Source organism: Ammospiza nelsoni, chromosome 6 (genome assembly GCF_027579445.1).
Source record: "Ammospiza nelsoni isolate bAmmNel1 chromosome 6, bAmmNel1.pri, whole genome shotgun sequence".
Classification (NCBI taxonomy): Eukaryota; Metazoa; Chordata; class Aves; order Passeriformes; family Passerellidae; genus Ammospiza; species Ammospiza nelsoni.
In genome coordinates, this window is record NC_080638.1 from 20,670,908 (window position 1) to 20,688,781 (window position 17,874).

At 39.7% G+C, this 17,874-nt stretch overlaps 1 protein-coding gene across 1 annotated transcript in view; it reads left to right on the plus strand.

Moving 5' to 3' along the window:
* Nucleotides 1–17,874, plus strand: part of LRP5 (LDL receptor related protein 5) — a 124,991-nt gene that overhangs the window by 14,947 nt on the left and 92,170 nt on the right. Inside the window, exon 2 of the mRNA XM_059473775.1 lies at nt 15,945–16,341. Within this exon, the coding sequence (XP_059329758.1) occupies nt 15,945–16,341 (397 nt within the window). The remainder of the gene's footprint in view (nt 1–15,944; nt 16,342–17,874) is intronic.

A 17,874-nucleotide genomic window follows, 5' to 3' on the forward strand; every position in this document is an offset into this window, starting at 1 on the left:
TTGTATGGATTAACTGTTCTCTGGAGTAGATAGATGTTTTCTCCTTTGATGTTGTGGTGTCCTTGGACAATTAATGCATGAGCTGAAATTTTTTGGTTTGAAAATTTCGGCTTAAGTAGCCTTTAGAAATGTTTGGTGTCATTTGATGTCAAGTCTTATTGCATTAGCATATATATATATATGTGTGTGTGTATGTGTATATCTATATAAAAATGTCCTCTGCATTATGAGGTTTTATAAAGGAAACAACTTAATGCTATAATCAGTGGAAAACATTCTTGAGAGGTTTTAGATGCCCTAACTTCCTCCAAGTAAAACTTAAGAAAGCTGATGTTTCTCACATGTTGATAATAACATTGGGGAAATAAAGCATCTTCTCATTACAGAGCTTGTTAAAGCACAACAGTGAATTGGTGATAATGACTTGTAGTTACTGGCCCCTGGGTGGCTTTTATAAAGTAAGTTGGTGGTTTTGAATCTCCTTGCTGCAGAGGTGATAACATGTATTGCACAGTACTGCTCTACATTGCAAGTACTGGTCACAGCAAAGGAGACACAAACTTCTGAATTGTCCTCAAAAGTGAGTTACTTCCTTCACCCACGTGAAGTCTGTTGATATCAAGTGTGACCCATGGTAATTAATAGAAGACTGCCATAAGTAGGGAGTTCTGGATTTTAGGTCCCCTTTTTAAAGGGGAAAAAGTTTTAATTTTCATTTGCATCTTAGTTCATCTCTGTACCAGATAAGCTTGATAAAAGACTTTCCTATTTCCACTTGGTGCTACTATTGTTGCAATATTATAGTATTTTCTGCAAGGACAAGTGATGGCTGCCTTAACTCAGAGCAATTATTTAGTTACAGGAGCTGCCGAAGTTTAGTATAGAAGCAAAGGGCTTTTGTCAACTGTGCTTCGAGTTAGTGTTTGTTTGGTGTGGCTTGGGGTGGTGTTCTTGTTGGTAGGTGTTTTTTTTGAGGAGAAAGCAGTTTTTCATAAAAAGTGAATGCTTTTGTGGTCTAGTTTACATCTAGTTTTTAGAGAAGGTAAGTTTTTCCTCTAGTTTAACAATACTCTGGCTGTTCAGCGTTCTCTTTCAGACAGTTCATCAAAAGTTAGGTGAATGCAGACAACATGTTCAATTTTCTTGCATTTTACAAATGAAATTTAAGGTGTCTTCTGTTTGCTTTTGAAACTATTCACATAAGTCTTACATTTGGGGCATAATATATTTTGAAACAAATGTTCCATCTTCATCAGTATGTAGGAAAAAAAGCCCTTCCCTTTGCATGTAAATCTGTGGGTTAAATTGGGTTTATAAGCCCCTATTGTATTATAAGAGGACAGATGTTTGTTTTGTATTTAGTCATTGTCAGTCATACCTGGAGGGAGTTACTTAAATGCAAATGCTCATTTCTTGCATGCATTTCATGTTTATTAACAGTCTGCTGCACAGTCTTGGTTATAAAAATTTAAAATGCAGTTGGTACTTGACAGTGTGCTGGTGTTTGACATTTCTGGATTGGAAACATGATTTTAGGCTGTGGGTCACACATAGCTTTCTGTATTAACAGTTGTATTTTGTGGAGTTTTTAATAAGTAAAAGGATATGCACTTGTCTAATAGGGAGGATGGGATCCAAGACATTTTAACTCCAAACCAGTCTGCAACAGCTGGACATAGAAGAGATGCAGAGCTGGTTGTAATAAGCTTACTGTGCTAAAAGGCTTTCACCAGACAGAGGACAAATGGCACTGCTCCTTAGTCCAGCTGTGAGTGTGTTCGGTGCTGGGCAGAGCATTGCAGTGGTGAGTGTGTTACTTGTGCTCTGCCTCAGACTCCCAGTCTGCTGCCTGAAAGACTGCAGTATTTTTCTCAACTGTTGTGTGTGGTTGAAATGGTTGTTTGGAATACCATTCTCTGAAATGCCCTGGATGTTTTCAAGAGAGAAGCGTTCCTGCTGTGAAAGTCCTGGGCCATGTCTTCATTGCTGAAACAGGTGTTGTTACTACACTGATACTGCAATCTTGATGGGAAATTCCTGATAGAGTCAGTGCAATTCTGTGCAGCTTGTGAAATCTTGGGTGAGGAGTGAGATAATGCTGCTGACTTTCTACTTGATGTAAAATTTCCTGTTCTCCTCAGGCACCTTTACATTAAAATAGCTATCTCAATGGAAAATTTACATCTTCCTCTTTAGCAATGAAGGCACAGCCAAGCAGTGCAAATGAAGGGTGGAGAAAGGCAATATGGTGCATGAAACAGAATGGCCAAATCACTCGTGGCCGTACATTGCTGGAGTTAGTTTTGTTATAGAATAAACAAATGCATTTTGGTCTGCCCTCCATGATACTGCTTTCTTGTGTAGTGCTAACAGGCTTGTGCCCTTCCTTCTGCAGAAATCCTGTTGCTGTTTATCAGAAATCCTGTTTCTTATTTGCAGTACACCTTGTCTAGCTGCAAAGGAATTGAAGATTGGGGTGGCTGAGATCATTCCTAAACCATTCATCATAGTAAAATCTATGCCTTTTTTACAAAAAGGATTGCAAGGTAGCTTGAGGTATGAGAAAATATAAGTTACTCTGCCTGGAAGAAAACCACAGGCTGTAGTTCTACTGTGGTCCTGATTAGCACACTGGACTCTTGCCTTGGATGTGCTGTGGACTGCATGACCCTTAATCCTGGTCCTCTGTGGGTTTCTTTTCATTCTTTGCCTTGTGTTTGTAGACAGCAGGTTTGTCAGCTGTGACAGTCCTTCCCAGTGTGTCCACATGGACTCCTTCAGGGTGCAAATAACAATTCTGGTTGTAGGTGTCTCCCTAGTATGAATGACCACAGTTCATGTTGTGTAAAATTTGTTATTGCCTGTTTTTCCCAACCTTGTTTCTCTGCAGGGACAAATTTTACTTTCTTCTGATCCCCCCTTCCCCCCCCCTTTATAATGAATTTCAGGTTTTATTAGACATTCATTTCCTTTCTTGTTTGGGGAAGGCAGATATGTGTTGGGTTAAAACAATAATTGGGCTTGGCTGTTTATACAGGTGGGGAAATCATGTAGAAGGAAAAGGAAGAATTAAGTCTTGAAATGATCTGGGAAGAAAACTGTGATTTATTTTATTTTATTTCTTAGCTCTTTTGCAGTTAACCTGCTGTCAAAGCTGAGGTGCAGCACCATGCTTTTTTAGTACCTCTCCTACTTTGTGTTTCTGTAATATGAGACATTCAACAACATTCCCTTGCTATGCAGTGCAGACAGTTAATTTCTTATGCCACTAAGATGTTATTGAGACTCGCATGAAAATTTCAAGAGGCAAATAAGGCTAACTTGAAAAATAGGTTATAATTTGTTGTAGCTCTACATGGAAATATTTAAAAATCTTTAGCTTGGGAGGTTGTTCATGGCTAGGTTTATGCCTAAAGCATAGCAGACCTGTGCATACCAATGTATTCTTTTTTATAAGCACAAAACCTCTTCTAAAGCTCCTTCCCCTGAGCACTGTGTGGACAAGACACAACAGCACAAGAGAAGGTGCTCTGCAGGTCTGTCTGCTATATTCTGTCTGCAGCTGAGCTGGGCAAAGAAGTTGCCTTATTGCTTTTTATAAAAATCTATATGACTTTTGAAACCAAGATCCTTTTGACAGGATCAGCTCAAGGAAGGCAACTGTGTGTGCAGTCAAATGGGCAGATTTCAGGGCACCAGGACGTCTGTGGTGTGGTGGGAGCCTGGGGGATGGGGAGTAACATGCCACTGGAGAGGGGCAGGAATGGGTGGCCAATTCAATCAGACAGCAGAACAAAACCCTTCTGACCCAGCCCAATGCAAAGGGCATATTTAAATCAAGATCCCTCCTAACACAGTGTAGCTGCAGTTTGATTTGAACAGTTTCTGCTTTTTTGCAGTTTTGCAGCTTTCTCTTTGTGCACCATGCCAGCACTTCTTTAATATTGTTTTTAGTCTCTTTTTTGGGTTCTTCATCCTTGGTTATACACCACAGTATCAATAGGTGCATGTCGCACAATTCTCCAGACACCAAGGAGAGTGACCAGTTAATAACCTTAAGATGATACAGAGCAGTAATTAGCTGTAAAAACAACAAAACAAAAATGTTAAACAGCTCCTGTGTAACTTACCTTTTGAAGCCCCAAATTTCCATTGCCTCTCAGGTTTTCTTAATTTTTACATAATTATCTAGGCTCAAAACCTTTTCCAAAATCCAAATGAAGCATCCTGGAGCTGAATTCTAAAACGTGTTTCCTGTCTTGCACATACAAACGACGAGTCTATAAATTTAGGTACAGAACTAATGCAATCTGCTTTCTTTTGAATATTATCAACACTTCTCCAAATGTGGAGACTCTTTTATTCTGGAGTATTTGAACTGACAACTGTATTTTCTGGAAATGTCCTTAAATTCTGCACTGTGGAGAGACAAATAACATAGATGATTATTTTATGTTTCTTCAGCTAAGCTACCAGAAGATAATTTTTTTTTTTGTAGTTCCATCAGTACAAGTACTTTACAAAACTTGCATGACAAATGCTGACCTTAAAAAGATAAAAGGAGCCATAAGGAATTGATTTGGTTGCATCAATGTTCTTGGCTAAAGCAGAGTCATCTTCTGCAAGGAGTGATCTGCAAAGCTTGGAACAGGTTGTTCTGTTTACTCGCTGCCTTCGAGGTGGTCAATTAGGTATTACCAGTGATATAAGTGCAAGCACAAGGTTACAGATTTCGTTATCTGAAATAACCTTTTACACTTCATACTCTTTTTTTCCTCCTTCCTAACAAGCTCTCACAAAGCCTAAATCTTGAATATTTGACTGGAACGTAGTCTGCACAAAAAAACATAAGTTGTGTCTGCAACTTGGCATGAAAAACTTCTCTTAACTTTACACCCTCTAAAGCTCAGTGTCATGTAGCAGGTTCCATTTAACAAGGTGGTTTTATTTGGGAATATTCTTAACTGTTAGAAGAAAACCATGACAAATTGTGGAACCTACATTTGCGACTTGACCGCATTTTTGTTCCAATGAGTAACATTTGTCAGCAGCTGAATCCAGCACATGCTATTTCTGAGTCTCTTTTTCTGCAATTTGCAAATACCGTACATATTGTACCTTTGGTGGAAATAGAAATAAAATATCTTTTTTTTCAGCTTTCTAAAGATTTGTGTTTTTTGGAGTTAACACAACATCTGGAACTGGAACTAAAAATTGGAAACAATTCAGATCAGAAACAAGCATACCTTTGTCAAGCCTGTATTTGTTTAAGTCCTGGATAAAATTTGCAAGCCAAATTTTCCAAATTATGTAGAACCACTATTTTACCCTTAAAAGTTTGGAACCCTCATCACTGTGTAATCTACTATTATTGGCCAGACAGCTGTCTGCCAAACCAAGGAGGAATAGTGAAAAAGAAAAAACAACAGAAAAGAACCTTGCTCCCATTGACATCCAGAATCTAAAAAGGGGACACTGCAGGGTTTTTTTCCACTCATGGATTGACCTGAACTGTTGTTCCCAGAAAAAGTCATGTTTAGATGTTCAAGGAAGTCACCCTCTTGTCTGCATTCTTCTAAACCAGTTTATGCAGAAGTAGGACAAATCTTCAGTTTCCTCTGCAGTTTTAAAATTGTGGAGCCTATCATGGGGGTGGGGGGAAATCCATGCCTATTGCATTTAGAATAACAACAGGAAAATTGTTGCGATGTACTCTGCATCACAGAATGTGAAACATCCGAGTATATTTTTTTCCTGTCACATCCCCCAACCCTATTTTTAAGCACTGCCTTCGGCACTTACCCATTTTGGCAAAGCCCAACAGTAGTATCGTGTAAGAGACTACTTCAGTGCCACTTCTGCTTATTCTAAAATCAGAAAATACCAGAAATCTCAATGGACAGGCTGTATCCCACTTTTGTGGGTACAAACAGAGTGCCATATTAATATCTCACACAGAAAACTGTCGTGAGTCCTGTGTGGAATATGGTGAACATTGTTATGGAATTGGGAGCTATTGTTGGTGAAGGTAATGGTATTAGGCAAAATGCAGGTTTGTACTTTAAAGAGTCCTTAGTCAAAATGTGAAACCTCACTGACAGAACAATGACCCTGCTGTTGAAGTGAATGTACCTGTGATAAGAATCTCTCTTTCTATGATGATATCTTGTCAGTGATCTGCTGAGTGATTTGGCTCGGAAAGTGGTTGTCAGAGACTTCTGAACTGAGCTTCTGGCAGAGGTAGGGGCACTGTGGGCTTTTTCATAAGAAACACTAAAGCAATACTTTTCTTCCTTAAGTGCAAGTAATTTGTCGTTAAAGGTTACCCATACCATTAGTTTTCTTGGCCCAGGGTTATAAACTGTAAATGCTTATAGCATCTTCTACTCTTAGGGGCAGCAGCACACAGAGCATAGCTTTGTACAGCTGGAGGAGTGTACATCCAGGGCAGTAGTCTGTGATGGCTCTGCAGACGTTGCTTGGTACATCTTGAAATAGCAGGTGGTGTGTGGGAACTGTGACAGCCTTCCTTGTGTCACACTGTTCTTAATTTAACACTGAGGAGGGCTGGAGGCTGGCTGTGGTGCCAGTGGATCGCCGTGTGTGTGCGATGGGTTTCTGCTTTCTCCTTCCTCTGTTTCGACACCGTGTTGGACTCAAACATCCCAATGCAGACCTGTGAAGTGCTGCTGCCTACCTGTTCTTAGAGAAGGGAAGTTTTCACCTTTCCTGTAGAGTTTACTGTCTTCATTTAGAGTGGGATTTTTGGTGTACCTTGGGCCCTTTGACCATCATCATTGAAGTTTGATGGAAATTGTCGGTTTAAGCTCCTTTGGAGTTCAGTGCAGGTTGCAATCTCCAACCAGCACCAAACTCAGAAGCTGACTTGTAAGACTGGAGAAGGCTGTTTAGCAGCCATTTTCAAAGTACCAGTTTCCAGGGCTCGTTGGCGGTGTCTGTCTGAAGCCAATTCCCTAATCCCCCATAGATGGTATATTTGTATTAAAGCTATCACGTGTGTTGTGGTTCTTGAATAGCAAATTGCAGCAGAAGCCTCAGAAGAACAAACAAGTGGTAGAGAAGAGCATGCTGCTTTGGGAAAATCTCATGTATATTTTAACCTCTGTGAAAAGCTCAGGTGAGAACTTTCCTGAGGTCAGGAAGATGTGGGGGTTCTGACTGCAGAGATTTTATCTGTTTAACATTAGCTAGTCGGGATTGCATGAGGCTGCAATCCTCAAAACTGTTTGGCTGAACACCAGTTGTGCATAGCACAGAGAGAGATTGCCAAGAACCAGTTTTGTAACAATGTTTAGAAATTTCCTCTGACAATACAGACCGAATAAAAATTGCTTAATGATCTAGTGAATCATGTTCTTCTCTAAATGTTTAAACTGTTTGCAAGTCTTATCTGATGAGTATCTCATTGTAAGTTGATGTGTCCCCAAATCACTGCTGATATTTTAGGTTTTGTTTAGTTTTTCAGTGGATCTTTAAATATGTTCTGTATGTGGCTTGGTGGTCCTTGTAGTGTTGTCAGCTCACATGGGCTTGGCTGTGCTTTCCAGCTGCTAAAGCTGTGCTAGAAGATGAAATATGCTGTCCTATGTAACCAATGTCAGTATTTGCTACAGCAGTACTAAGGGCAGTCTGAGAGAGCCATTGCCTGGTGCACCACGAGAGGCATTTGTGTGGTGTGCTTAATGGGTGGTCTTGAGAAAAGAGAGAGAGTTTGAGAAACACTCCTTTAAAATGATGTGTCCACATAAACGTGGCATTGAACACATGTAGCTTGCTTCCAGGAGCTGCAGAGATGCAAGTGCACTGAATTACACGCACTAAATTCACTAACTTGGCTTTTTTGACATGTGAATTTTTTTTACTTGAAGTAGGTGATATAACAGGACAGAAGAATAATGAATAAATTCAGAGCATGTTGTTGGGTATTTTAAAAATATTTAATTGCCACCCAGCTAAGTAGAACAAATCCTAAATTTCATAATTTAGAACACCTTTGATGGACTTGTTCAGAGCATGCCCTTCAGGGACATACTTTGGCATCTCTTGACCAAGGGAAACGAACTAATTTTGGCCAGTGGAAATGAAATGGTATATAATCAGGGCTATATTTTGTTGTTACTGCTAACATTATTATTTAAAAATTAGGCTGCCAAACAAAACCAGTGGTCTGAAGTAACTCTCATCCTCCTAAAACCCTGTCATTATTGTGTGTGTGGGAACCCTATGCAATGTGAAAAATAAAACGAGATCCCTTAAGATTTGCTGCTTGTTTATTTAAAAAATAAAACAAAAGTAGCTCAAAGTTTATTTAACAATATTTTAACATTACTATTTGATAAAACTACTAAATTAATCTCTTTTGGGAGGGCAACAGAAAGAGTGATGTGAGTCACTAGGAAGTTCAAAACTGTTTTGTGTAAAACCTGGCATAAACACAATCAATCCCAGACCCCCTTAATAAAGATTTTCAGGGAAGCAGTATAGGGAGTGCAGTCCACTGAACTATTTTTAATTTTATTTTTTAACATTTTTTTAAATTAGTTTTTGATTTCAAGACACATAAAAGAAACTGCTTTCTTGAGGCAGGAATTGACTGTACAAAAACCATACCTAAGGAATGGTTATCCAACTGCTATTAAAATTCACCTTTTGCAAGCAATTTTGTGGCTTCTGTAGTGTGCTTCAGTATCTTCAGAGCATGCTCCTCTCTGCATTGTGTCTGCATTCTCTTCCCCATCAATGAAAGCCACAAAAGCCTAACCTGATCCAGTTCCTTCAGTGTGTCCTTTCTACACTGGCTGAGAAAAACTGAACTTCAGCCTATTGTAAAAGTGTTTGCTGTTGGTCTGTTTTACTATATTTTTATCTCACAGCTTTCCCAGCTCCTCTTCTTGATGAGAACAAGCTTCATATGTTTTCTAAACCCACTTAAACCTTTTTTTTATACTTTCTGTGGACCCTTTCCAGCTTGCTGCTGCTGGTAAACCAGATGTCCTTTAAACTTGTGTAATTTATTTACATAACCCACTTCCAAATATGTTTGTGGCTAAAGCCATGTAACTTCTTGTAGGTACATTAGTGAATGAACAGCTCTGCTTCTGCCTTAGCCTGGTAGCAGACAAATCTGAGCACTGAGATCCTGTCTGTCTTGTGGTATTCAAGATAATACTTAGCATATATAAACAAAACTTTTACCAAATATGTTTTATAATATGGGATATTAGCATGGACTGGATTACTGCACACTGTTGTATGCCTGGTGTGACCATGTGAATAATTTAAAGTATAGGCTGGTAAAGAGGAAAGTTTACAAAAATTACTGACTGTACACAATGTGTGTAGATGTATGATATTCTTAGTGGTCTCATCCTGAATTTCAGACCTTGTTCCTGAGTAAAATCAGATAAAATGGAAATGAATCCTCATTATTTGATAACCAGAACACCTCATGGCTTGGAAAGCAAAATTCCTGTCAAATGGATTGAACAGGAAGGGTTGGAGGAATGGGATGTAATTTGGAGAGGGAGTGTATTTTCATCTTCAAGTAGTGCTATAAACCAGCCATCACTGAGAGGATCAGCTCACAGAGAGAAGTCTTAGCCATTCAGGAATGAAAAGCTGAGTGCATCACTGAGCCTTTTGTTGGAGTATCTTCAAGTGCCTTACTTGAGCATGAGTGGCTTCACTGCAGCCCTTTGAGATAATTAATAGCAGAAGGAAGGGTATGTTTGTAGCAGGAGGAATGAGTTTTACAAATTGTTGGGCTGAGATTCCTGTTCAAGTTCTTTGCTAAAGGGGAAGAAATGTGTGGCAGTGAAACCAAGGAGTTTTTTTTAGTCTTGTGCCCTAAAACTGCTACCACCTACCTCTGTGTTGGAACAAGAATATTCTGTAATTTAGTTATTACACTGGGAATTCACTTTATTTTCAATAATATGTTTTGAGGATGACAGCCATAGCCCTGTGTTCTTCAGAGGACTCCAGCTGGCAGGCTGAAACTTGGGTTGAGTACGTGCAGTTAGGACAGGAAGATCAACATTCAGTCTTATCTTCTTGTGTTGATGATTTCCCAGCGCAGGAAGGACATTGACCTGCTGCAGAGTCCAGAGGAGGGCACCAAGATGATTAGAGGGATGGAGGACCACTCCTACAAGGACAGGCAGTGGGAATTGGGGTTGTTCAACATGGAGAAAAGAAGGTATTGAGTTGACCTAGCTGTACCTGAAGGGGCCTACAAGCAGGATGGATAGAGACTTTTTATGAGAACATGTAGTGATGGAATAAAGAGGAATGGCTTCAAACTGAAAGAGAATGGGCTTAGATTGGATATTAAGCAGGAATTTCTTTACTGTGAGGGTGGTGAGACCTGCAGCAGGGTGCCCAGAGAAGCTGTGGGTGCCCCATCCCTGTCAGTGTTCAAGGCCAGGCTGGATGAGGCTTTGAAAGACCTATTCAAAGGTCACCCTGCCCATGGCAGGGAGAGTTGAAAATAGCTGATCTTTAGGTCCCTACCAACCCAGACTGTTCTATGATTCTATGGCATCCAAGGTCTAAGCCTCCATATGCTCCAGAGAGTTAGAGCTGGACAAGAGGGATCACTTTCTGTTGTAGAAGTGGTTTCTCCAATTAATTTATGGCTTAGGACCATACTTACACAGTCTTGTTTCTGCACAGCAGCTATTTTTAAGTGTAGAGAGCTGATGCATGCTAATTCCATATCCTGCCTAAGAGTTTCCATAACATGGTGCAGCCTTGGGTGCAAAAGTTTTGACATGTTTGTTTTTTACCATCTTGCATGCCTGTGGTAGGGGTGTGTGGGGTTTTTTTGCTCTTTGGTAATAAATGTTTTTGTGGTTTGGGACATTGACTGCTGCAAGAATTATGTTATTCTCTCTGTCCAGCCATACAGATGGCTTAACCACAGAGATCTCCATTGCAATTGTCTTGTTAAGGTTTGAAATAATATTTAAAATATAAGTTGGTGCACATGCTGTAATTTTGGATGGCTATTTTTGCTTGTATGCTTATTAAAATGAGACCCTTGTTTTGTGTTGTCTGCCAGGTTCCCAAGATCCTCAGTTGCTTTTCTTAAAATCACAGTTAAACCTTTCCATGAACTTCAGCCTAGTTAACCAGTTTAAGAGCTGGTAAGTTAGGCTTTTCTCCTGTGCTATACGTAGGATTTGTGTTTGTTCTGTGCTTCTGGTGCTTTCAAGGGTAGAAATCATGCATGTGCCTCAGTATTCTCATGTCTTTCTATTTTGGCTATAAGGGGAAGGAGACAAAATGTAGGCATGTCAACAAGTATGAAGCAGTAGTATAAATATAACTTTTCAAAACTGTTGCTCAGCTTCTCTTAGAAGTGTTGCAGCTTTGCAAAAAACCAACAACTGATGACAAATACACTGTTGATTATCATTTATGATCATCTTAGTCTTAATATGTATGTTGAGCCCTGTCAAACTGGTTTTTAGAAAGCTATTACTGAAACTAATAGTAAAGACCATATAGTGCATTTTTTAGTTGTTTGTGCCATATCAGTTTACTGATGCTAACAGGTACCCCTGAAGCACTTAGTAGAATTCAAGTGCTCTAAAAGGGCACAATTAAAACAATGGAAGTTGATGACTGAATTCAGAAACTGATACTGTTTGTAGTGGTGAATGAAATAAATTATACAAAAGTGTACAAATCCTCCAGTCTTAAGTTATGTCTGCACAAAACAACTTTCCTGACGCAGGTGAAACAGTTAAAACTTAGTAAATGGCCACAGACAAGGAATGAGCATTTGAAGGATCAAAGGCAAAGCTGGAAATTGAACCCTTGCTTGATTCCTACTTTGCCTGATGAGGAGTGTTTCCTTTTCTGCAGTTAATGGACTGATGAGAAGCTCTATTTTCACACAGTTGTACAGGAGGCTTCTGGGTAGATACTCACTGCATTGTCAAGTCAAGGGTGTTTTCTGCTTAGCAGGAAAACCACAGGAAAATTGGTGGGTTTTTGCACAGAAATAATATGTCTTTCTAGAATGAAGTGGTTTTGATCAAGAACTGCATGATCCAATTGGTAGAATTGGTGCAAGAAGAAATTCTGTAACTTTGTGTAGTTCAGGCTCTTATCTCTTTAGAGTTTATTTGAAAAATTGTTATATTTCAGAGGTTTTTTTTGTTTTGTCCAAAGACTGTGAACTGCAGCTATGTACAGATGTTTTAAATATTTCCTATTATGGAAAAAATATGAACTGTTCTAATTTTACTGAAAAAGAATATTTTTTTTTGTGACTACATTAAAATGTCGTTTCAATTGGGTGGTAATAGACTGGATATAAACAGTTTATCCTCCACATTCAGCATTCATCCTTTCACTGTTTATTCTTCTATTTTTGCAGAATAGAAATGGTGTTTCCCTTTGCAAGCAATTTGCAGTTGTCAAGAGTATTGCTGATCAAAATAGAGCATAACATTCCCTGTTCTTTTGAGTCTCTTAACCTTCTAAACATGGAGTGCCTTCTCAAGGAAGGGATATTTCCACCTGTGATACAAATAAGTTCATTAGAAGGTTAATAGTAGTCAGTTGCTGCTGCTTTTTTTGGGTCTCCCCCATCCCTCTCCTCAGAAACTCCTGTTAACTTGCTTTCCAGTTTGTTTTGCCTTGTCAAGAGCTGTGCAGTAAATAATTAAGTGCATTAAGTGTAAGAGTGTTCTGTGGACCATCAAGCCTAGTTCAGGACTGAGAAGACAGCATGATTTAGGAGGAGATTGATCTTCATATTCTTGAAATGAAGTTTTGATTCTCCCTTCATGTGGGATTCAAAATAAGCTTGTACCATGTATGGGTGGGATGACCTTGAATCTCTAGCATGATTTATTGATGGAACAGGAAATCAAGTGTTTTGTCAATGCCATTTTTTGGATGCTTTTTGAGCTTTGTTTCTCAATCTCATGCCTTAAAAACTCCTTTGGTTGTAATTTTGTAGAGTATGAATATATCTTTTGAATTGCTAAATTGTTGAGTTTAGTAGTTTTATGAAATGAAATGCTATCTGTCTTTCTAGAAACACATTTGATGTCTTAGCTGCCTCTTTCAGATTTACTGCTTATGAACTGGGAAAGTTGAGAATTTGAAAAGTTCTGTGAACTTGGGATGTCTTGGAAATTGTATTTCCAAGCTGCAAAGTTACTAAAAGCTGCAGAGTTACAAGAACTAACTTTGCCTGCTCATGAGCCATCACATTCTGACCTGAAGTGATAAATACAAGACAGTGAAAGCAGAGCATTTAAGCACTTTTCTGGCTTTTGCTTTTTTTTTTTTTATTATTTATATGACAGACAATGGCGTTCTTCAGAAACATCAGGCAAGAATTACTGTAGAGAAACAGATCACTGGGTTTTTTTGGAGTTTGGGTATTTTTTTTTTTGTTTGTTTGCTTGTTTGTTTGTTTTCCCAACCAGTATTGCTCTAAAAGGGCTCTGTAATCATTTAAAAAACAAAATTAAGTAATATAAAATATAATAAAAATTTAAATTATAATAAATATTAAATAAAATTTATTAAAATAGGCTACTGGGGAGGAGCAGAGAAGTTTTCAGAATCAGAGTTCTGCCTTTTCTTTTTGTCTTTCCCAAAGGAAGTGGGCTACTTGTTCTTTAAGGGGATTAAGCCTGGTGGTTTTCAATGATCAATCAGTTTACAGGAGTGTACAGTGCAGTGAGGTTCTGACAGAGTTGCAAGCAGGGCAGTGTGATTTCCCTGCTGGGTGCTCATGGCCAGCACAATGTGGCTGCACTTCAATCAGGACGTCTCTGAAGGACAGAAGTGACAGAGAACACGGCAGTTAATGCCTTATCTGCCTGCTGCTGCCCCACTGAGTACAGCAGCGGGGAAGAAATCTGTTGAAAGGGATGGGGAGGTGGGATAATGTTGATACTGATTGGATTAGACATTTTTCATGTCTGATCTTTAGTTAAGAAGCTGTTGAGTTCCTCTGCTGTTGATTGGACTTGATATTTCAGGTTCGTTTTTCCTTTGTAGTAGCATTAATAATGCCTTCAGCATGGAAACTTCTAGATGAAAATCCATCTATTCAGATTCCTCTAAACATGTTTTTGAGACAATATTAAAAAAAAAAATCTACATAGGATTTCTACAGCTTTGATATTTGTCTGGATGTGGGGCTGGTTTTGTGAGGTGGTGTGCATAACTTGAGAAGGTCTCTAATCCAAAGAATTTGTGACTTAGAGCCCTCTAACATGAAACTTCCCAAGTGCTCAAATGGTTTGATGCAGTGCCACTTAAAACAGATGTGGCAATGGAGAACCAATGAGCTGCAGAGAAGAAAACAAGCACTTGGTATTTCAGACTTTTTTTGTCTGTTTGCAATAACTAACCTGTTGGATTTTCCTCATACTATTCCTAGTGTTTTTAAACATGACTGAGAGAAGGACTTGGCAAGTCAGCAACATTAAATAGGAGGAATACTGAGACATCATTTCTTAACAAGAATCTTAATTCTCCTCAAGCTGTATAAACTTTCTTGAGTTAAATATTGTAGAGAAAAAAGATATTACATCTTCAGTGAAACATTAATGATAACAATTGGTTCTCTTTGCTGTCCAGGATGCTCACTAGAACCACCAGGTGATGTAAATTGCATCAGCATACTCTTCCTTCAAAAAGCAAAATAAACCAGTCTCTTTCCTGGCTTGGGGGAGGGGGGGAAAGACCATGGAGAATAATAATAAAAACTCTGAATCTTTATGCATGTTTTTGAGTTAATCTGAAGTTGAGTTGTATATTCTGACTGCGGTCCTTGGCCTGCACATAAGCACATTAGCTGTTGTCAGGATGTGCAGAGGCACACACTCATGTAGCCAGAGCCAGAATTCATGAGACTGGCAATAGCGTTTGCAGGGCTGCCGGCATTGCAGACCTGCAATTCAGACACTGTATAAACTGTCTTCTTTTTTAAAAAGTGCAGGAGAAATTGAATCTGAAAGACAATATCAAGAGGTAACTCTTACATGTTACATACAGTAACTTGAAATTAAAACTGAAGGTATTTATATGACAGGCCTGAGATATAATATATGCCATAGGAGATATAATATATGCTGGTATTCTATGTGTTGTTCCATGACTAGTAAGTGATGGGTTGTGTGCTGACTGTGCATTGGAGGCAGCATGTTGGATGCAGGGGTTGCCTGTGAAGCTGGGAGGCAGCAGGTGACTGGTGTAGAGCTCCAGCAGCCACTGCTTGAGTTAGAAAAATTGGGGTGAGATTGGGGAAGCTGGGAAACCTTCGTGCTTTTGCTCTTGCTGCTTCTTTCTAACAGCATTCTTCACAAACACCCCCAGCCCATGCCATTGTCTGCCTTCAAACTCTGTCTTCAATTTCTCTTGCTGTGGTGCAGGAGAGAAGACAGGAGTTCTGAAACTCTGTCACAGTTTTTGCAGTTTGGGAGGGCCCTTGGTAGGAGCATTTCAGGGTGTTGTGTTTAGTGCTGTTGGCTTTCAGCCTGCTGCTAAAAGGCCTCAGAGCTTGCTTTCTGCGTGTTGTTACTAATTCAGCTGGTTGAACCAAGCTTTTAAACCATGAACACTTAATTTATTCTAATTTGTCTGTTGTTAGAACAACAGACAGAAGGGGTTGTTGAAGGTATTGTTGAAAGGTCTTGATGTGAACTCCTAACTATGTGGAAGATGCTTCTCACATCTAGATAAAGAATTGGGCCTGCCCTTCCATCTCTCTTTTACACCCCTGTCTGACGTGGGGAAGGAAGAGGTTTTTAGATGCGATGACACTTGTGTGCTCCCTGCCCTGCCAGCCTGGGAGAAGAAATCCTCCAGCGACACAGCCCTAGTCAGCTCTTGAACACCTGTAGGTGCCTGCAATGCTAACGTGTTTCCCTGTTTTCCCTCTGTAGCATCTCCCTTTCTGCTGTTTGCCAACCGGCGGGACGTCCGGCTGGTGGACGCCGGGGGCACCAAGCTGGAGTCCACCGTGGTGGTCAGCGGCCTAGAGGATGCTGCTGCCGTCGACTTCCAGTATTCACAAGGCATCGTTTTCTGGACAGATGTGAGTGAAGAAGCCATCAAGCAAACTTACATTAACCAAACTGGGAATGTGGTGCAGAATGTCATCATTTCTGGTCTGGTTTCCCCGGACGGCCTGGCGTGTGATTGGATTGGGAAAAAACTTTATTGGACGGATTCAGAGACCAATAGGATAGAAGTAGCTAATCTCAATGGAACATCTAGAAAAGTCCTCTTCTGGCAAGACCTTGATCAGCCCAGGGCAATAGCTTTGGATCCGGCTCATGGGTAAATATTAATTTGGCTTAAATGCTTAAATGGATACTATGGTGATTTATGTTGAGTTTTTACTTCTGAAAAGAAAAGGAACACATAGCCTTTTGTTTCACTTAACTTTTTCCTGAGGTATTTTTCTCAAGATGTGTAACTGAACATATGTTTGAGCTTAAATATTTTGTGGCAAGAGATGGCAGCCCAGACCTTGAGCCAAAAAGAAAAATACAGCTGGTTCTTAGGTGCCAAGCCAAATATTCGACCAGTATAATTACCTGGCTTATCCTATTGCACTTTGGAAAAGTAATTAATTTTCCAAGCATTTTATTGTTATTATTTTCTCAGTGATCTTGTTTAGTGAGTTAACTTTGATTTTATATGTGATGTCTATTTAATGTAGACAGCAACATGTGCAAGTCTGCATGTGTTGAAACAGGAATTCTCACTTGCTGTGCTCTGGTAAACAAAATCAGGGTATTTTTAAGTGATGATGTTAAATAATAATGTTTGTGCCAGCAAGGGAAAGAATCCAGGTGAAACTGTGGATTCTCAATGCTGTGAAGCGACCATGTTAAGAAGCAGTAAGAGTGCAGGCTGCATGTCTCAGTTCTTAAAAATATTTGTGTATGTGCACGGTTCCTCCCTCTTCAGTCTTCCCCAGAGTTTCACATGTGCTGTTTGCTCTCCCTCTGCACAAGCAGGGCTGGTGTTGTGTCCTTTGGGCCTGGCATTTATTGCAGTGATGACTGAAGATTTGCTGTGCTAGATGGACCCTCATAAAATGAGGAAAGAGAACCCAAGTGCATTTCTCTAGAGTGCAGGGATCCATACGGGCTGGTTTGCCACTGATCTGCTGCCATTTTCACAATACTTTTTCAGAGACCACTTTATCTTCCTCTAGGGTCTACATAGGTAGGTTTCTCATCTGTAGGAAAATCTGGTATTAACTGATATTTTCACTGAGTCTGTCCTCAGACAGTGATGCTGAGTTAATGCAAGGGCTTAGTATAAACCATAAAAATAAAGTATTTGGTGGTTTATCCTGCTCTGGAAGATGGACAGTTTCTTGAGAAACTACCTCCTTCACGTGTGTGAGCAGTGAAGGTGAAAACTAGGCAAGAGAGGGCAGCTAAAGATCACAGGTCATCACTTCCATGCCACAGACTGGAACTGTGGTTGTTTTTGCAGTGTTTTCTGCGTAAGATTTTCCAGATGAATGCGAGGTGTTACAGGTACATTTATGATTAATACATAAAGGGCATACAAAGGCTAAATGAAACTGTGTGTACCCAAAGAAACAAAATCCTCAGTTTTGTTGACACGTCAAATGCTGGAGCTGCCTGTATCCTTCAGATAATGGCTGGAAAGGTACAGCCATTACCAGTGGAAGGGGAAGTGGAGTGACTTTGTTGGGCCAAAGGACTTTTCCAGAGGGGCCCTTATCCTTCTAATCCTGCCTTCCTTGCCGATGCCTTTAGGTGAAAGGAATTCTCCCCACAGCAAATTGTTGTATAAAAGAGTTTTAAATAAATTAACATATCAGGGTAC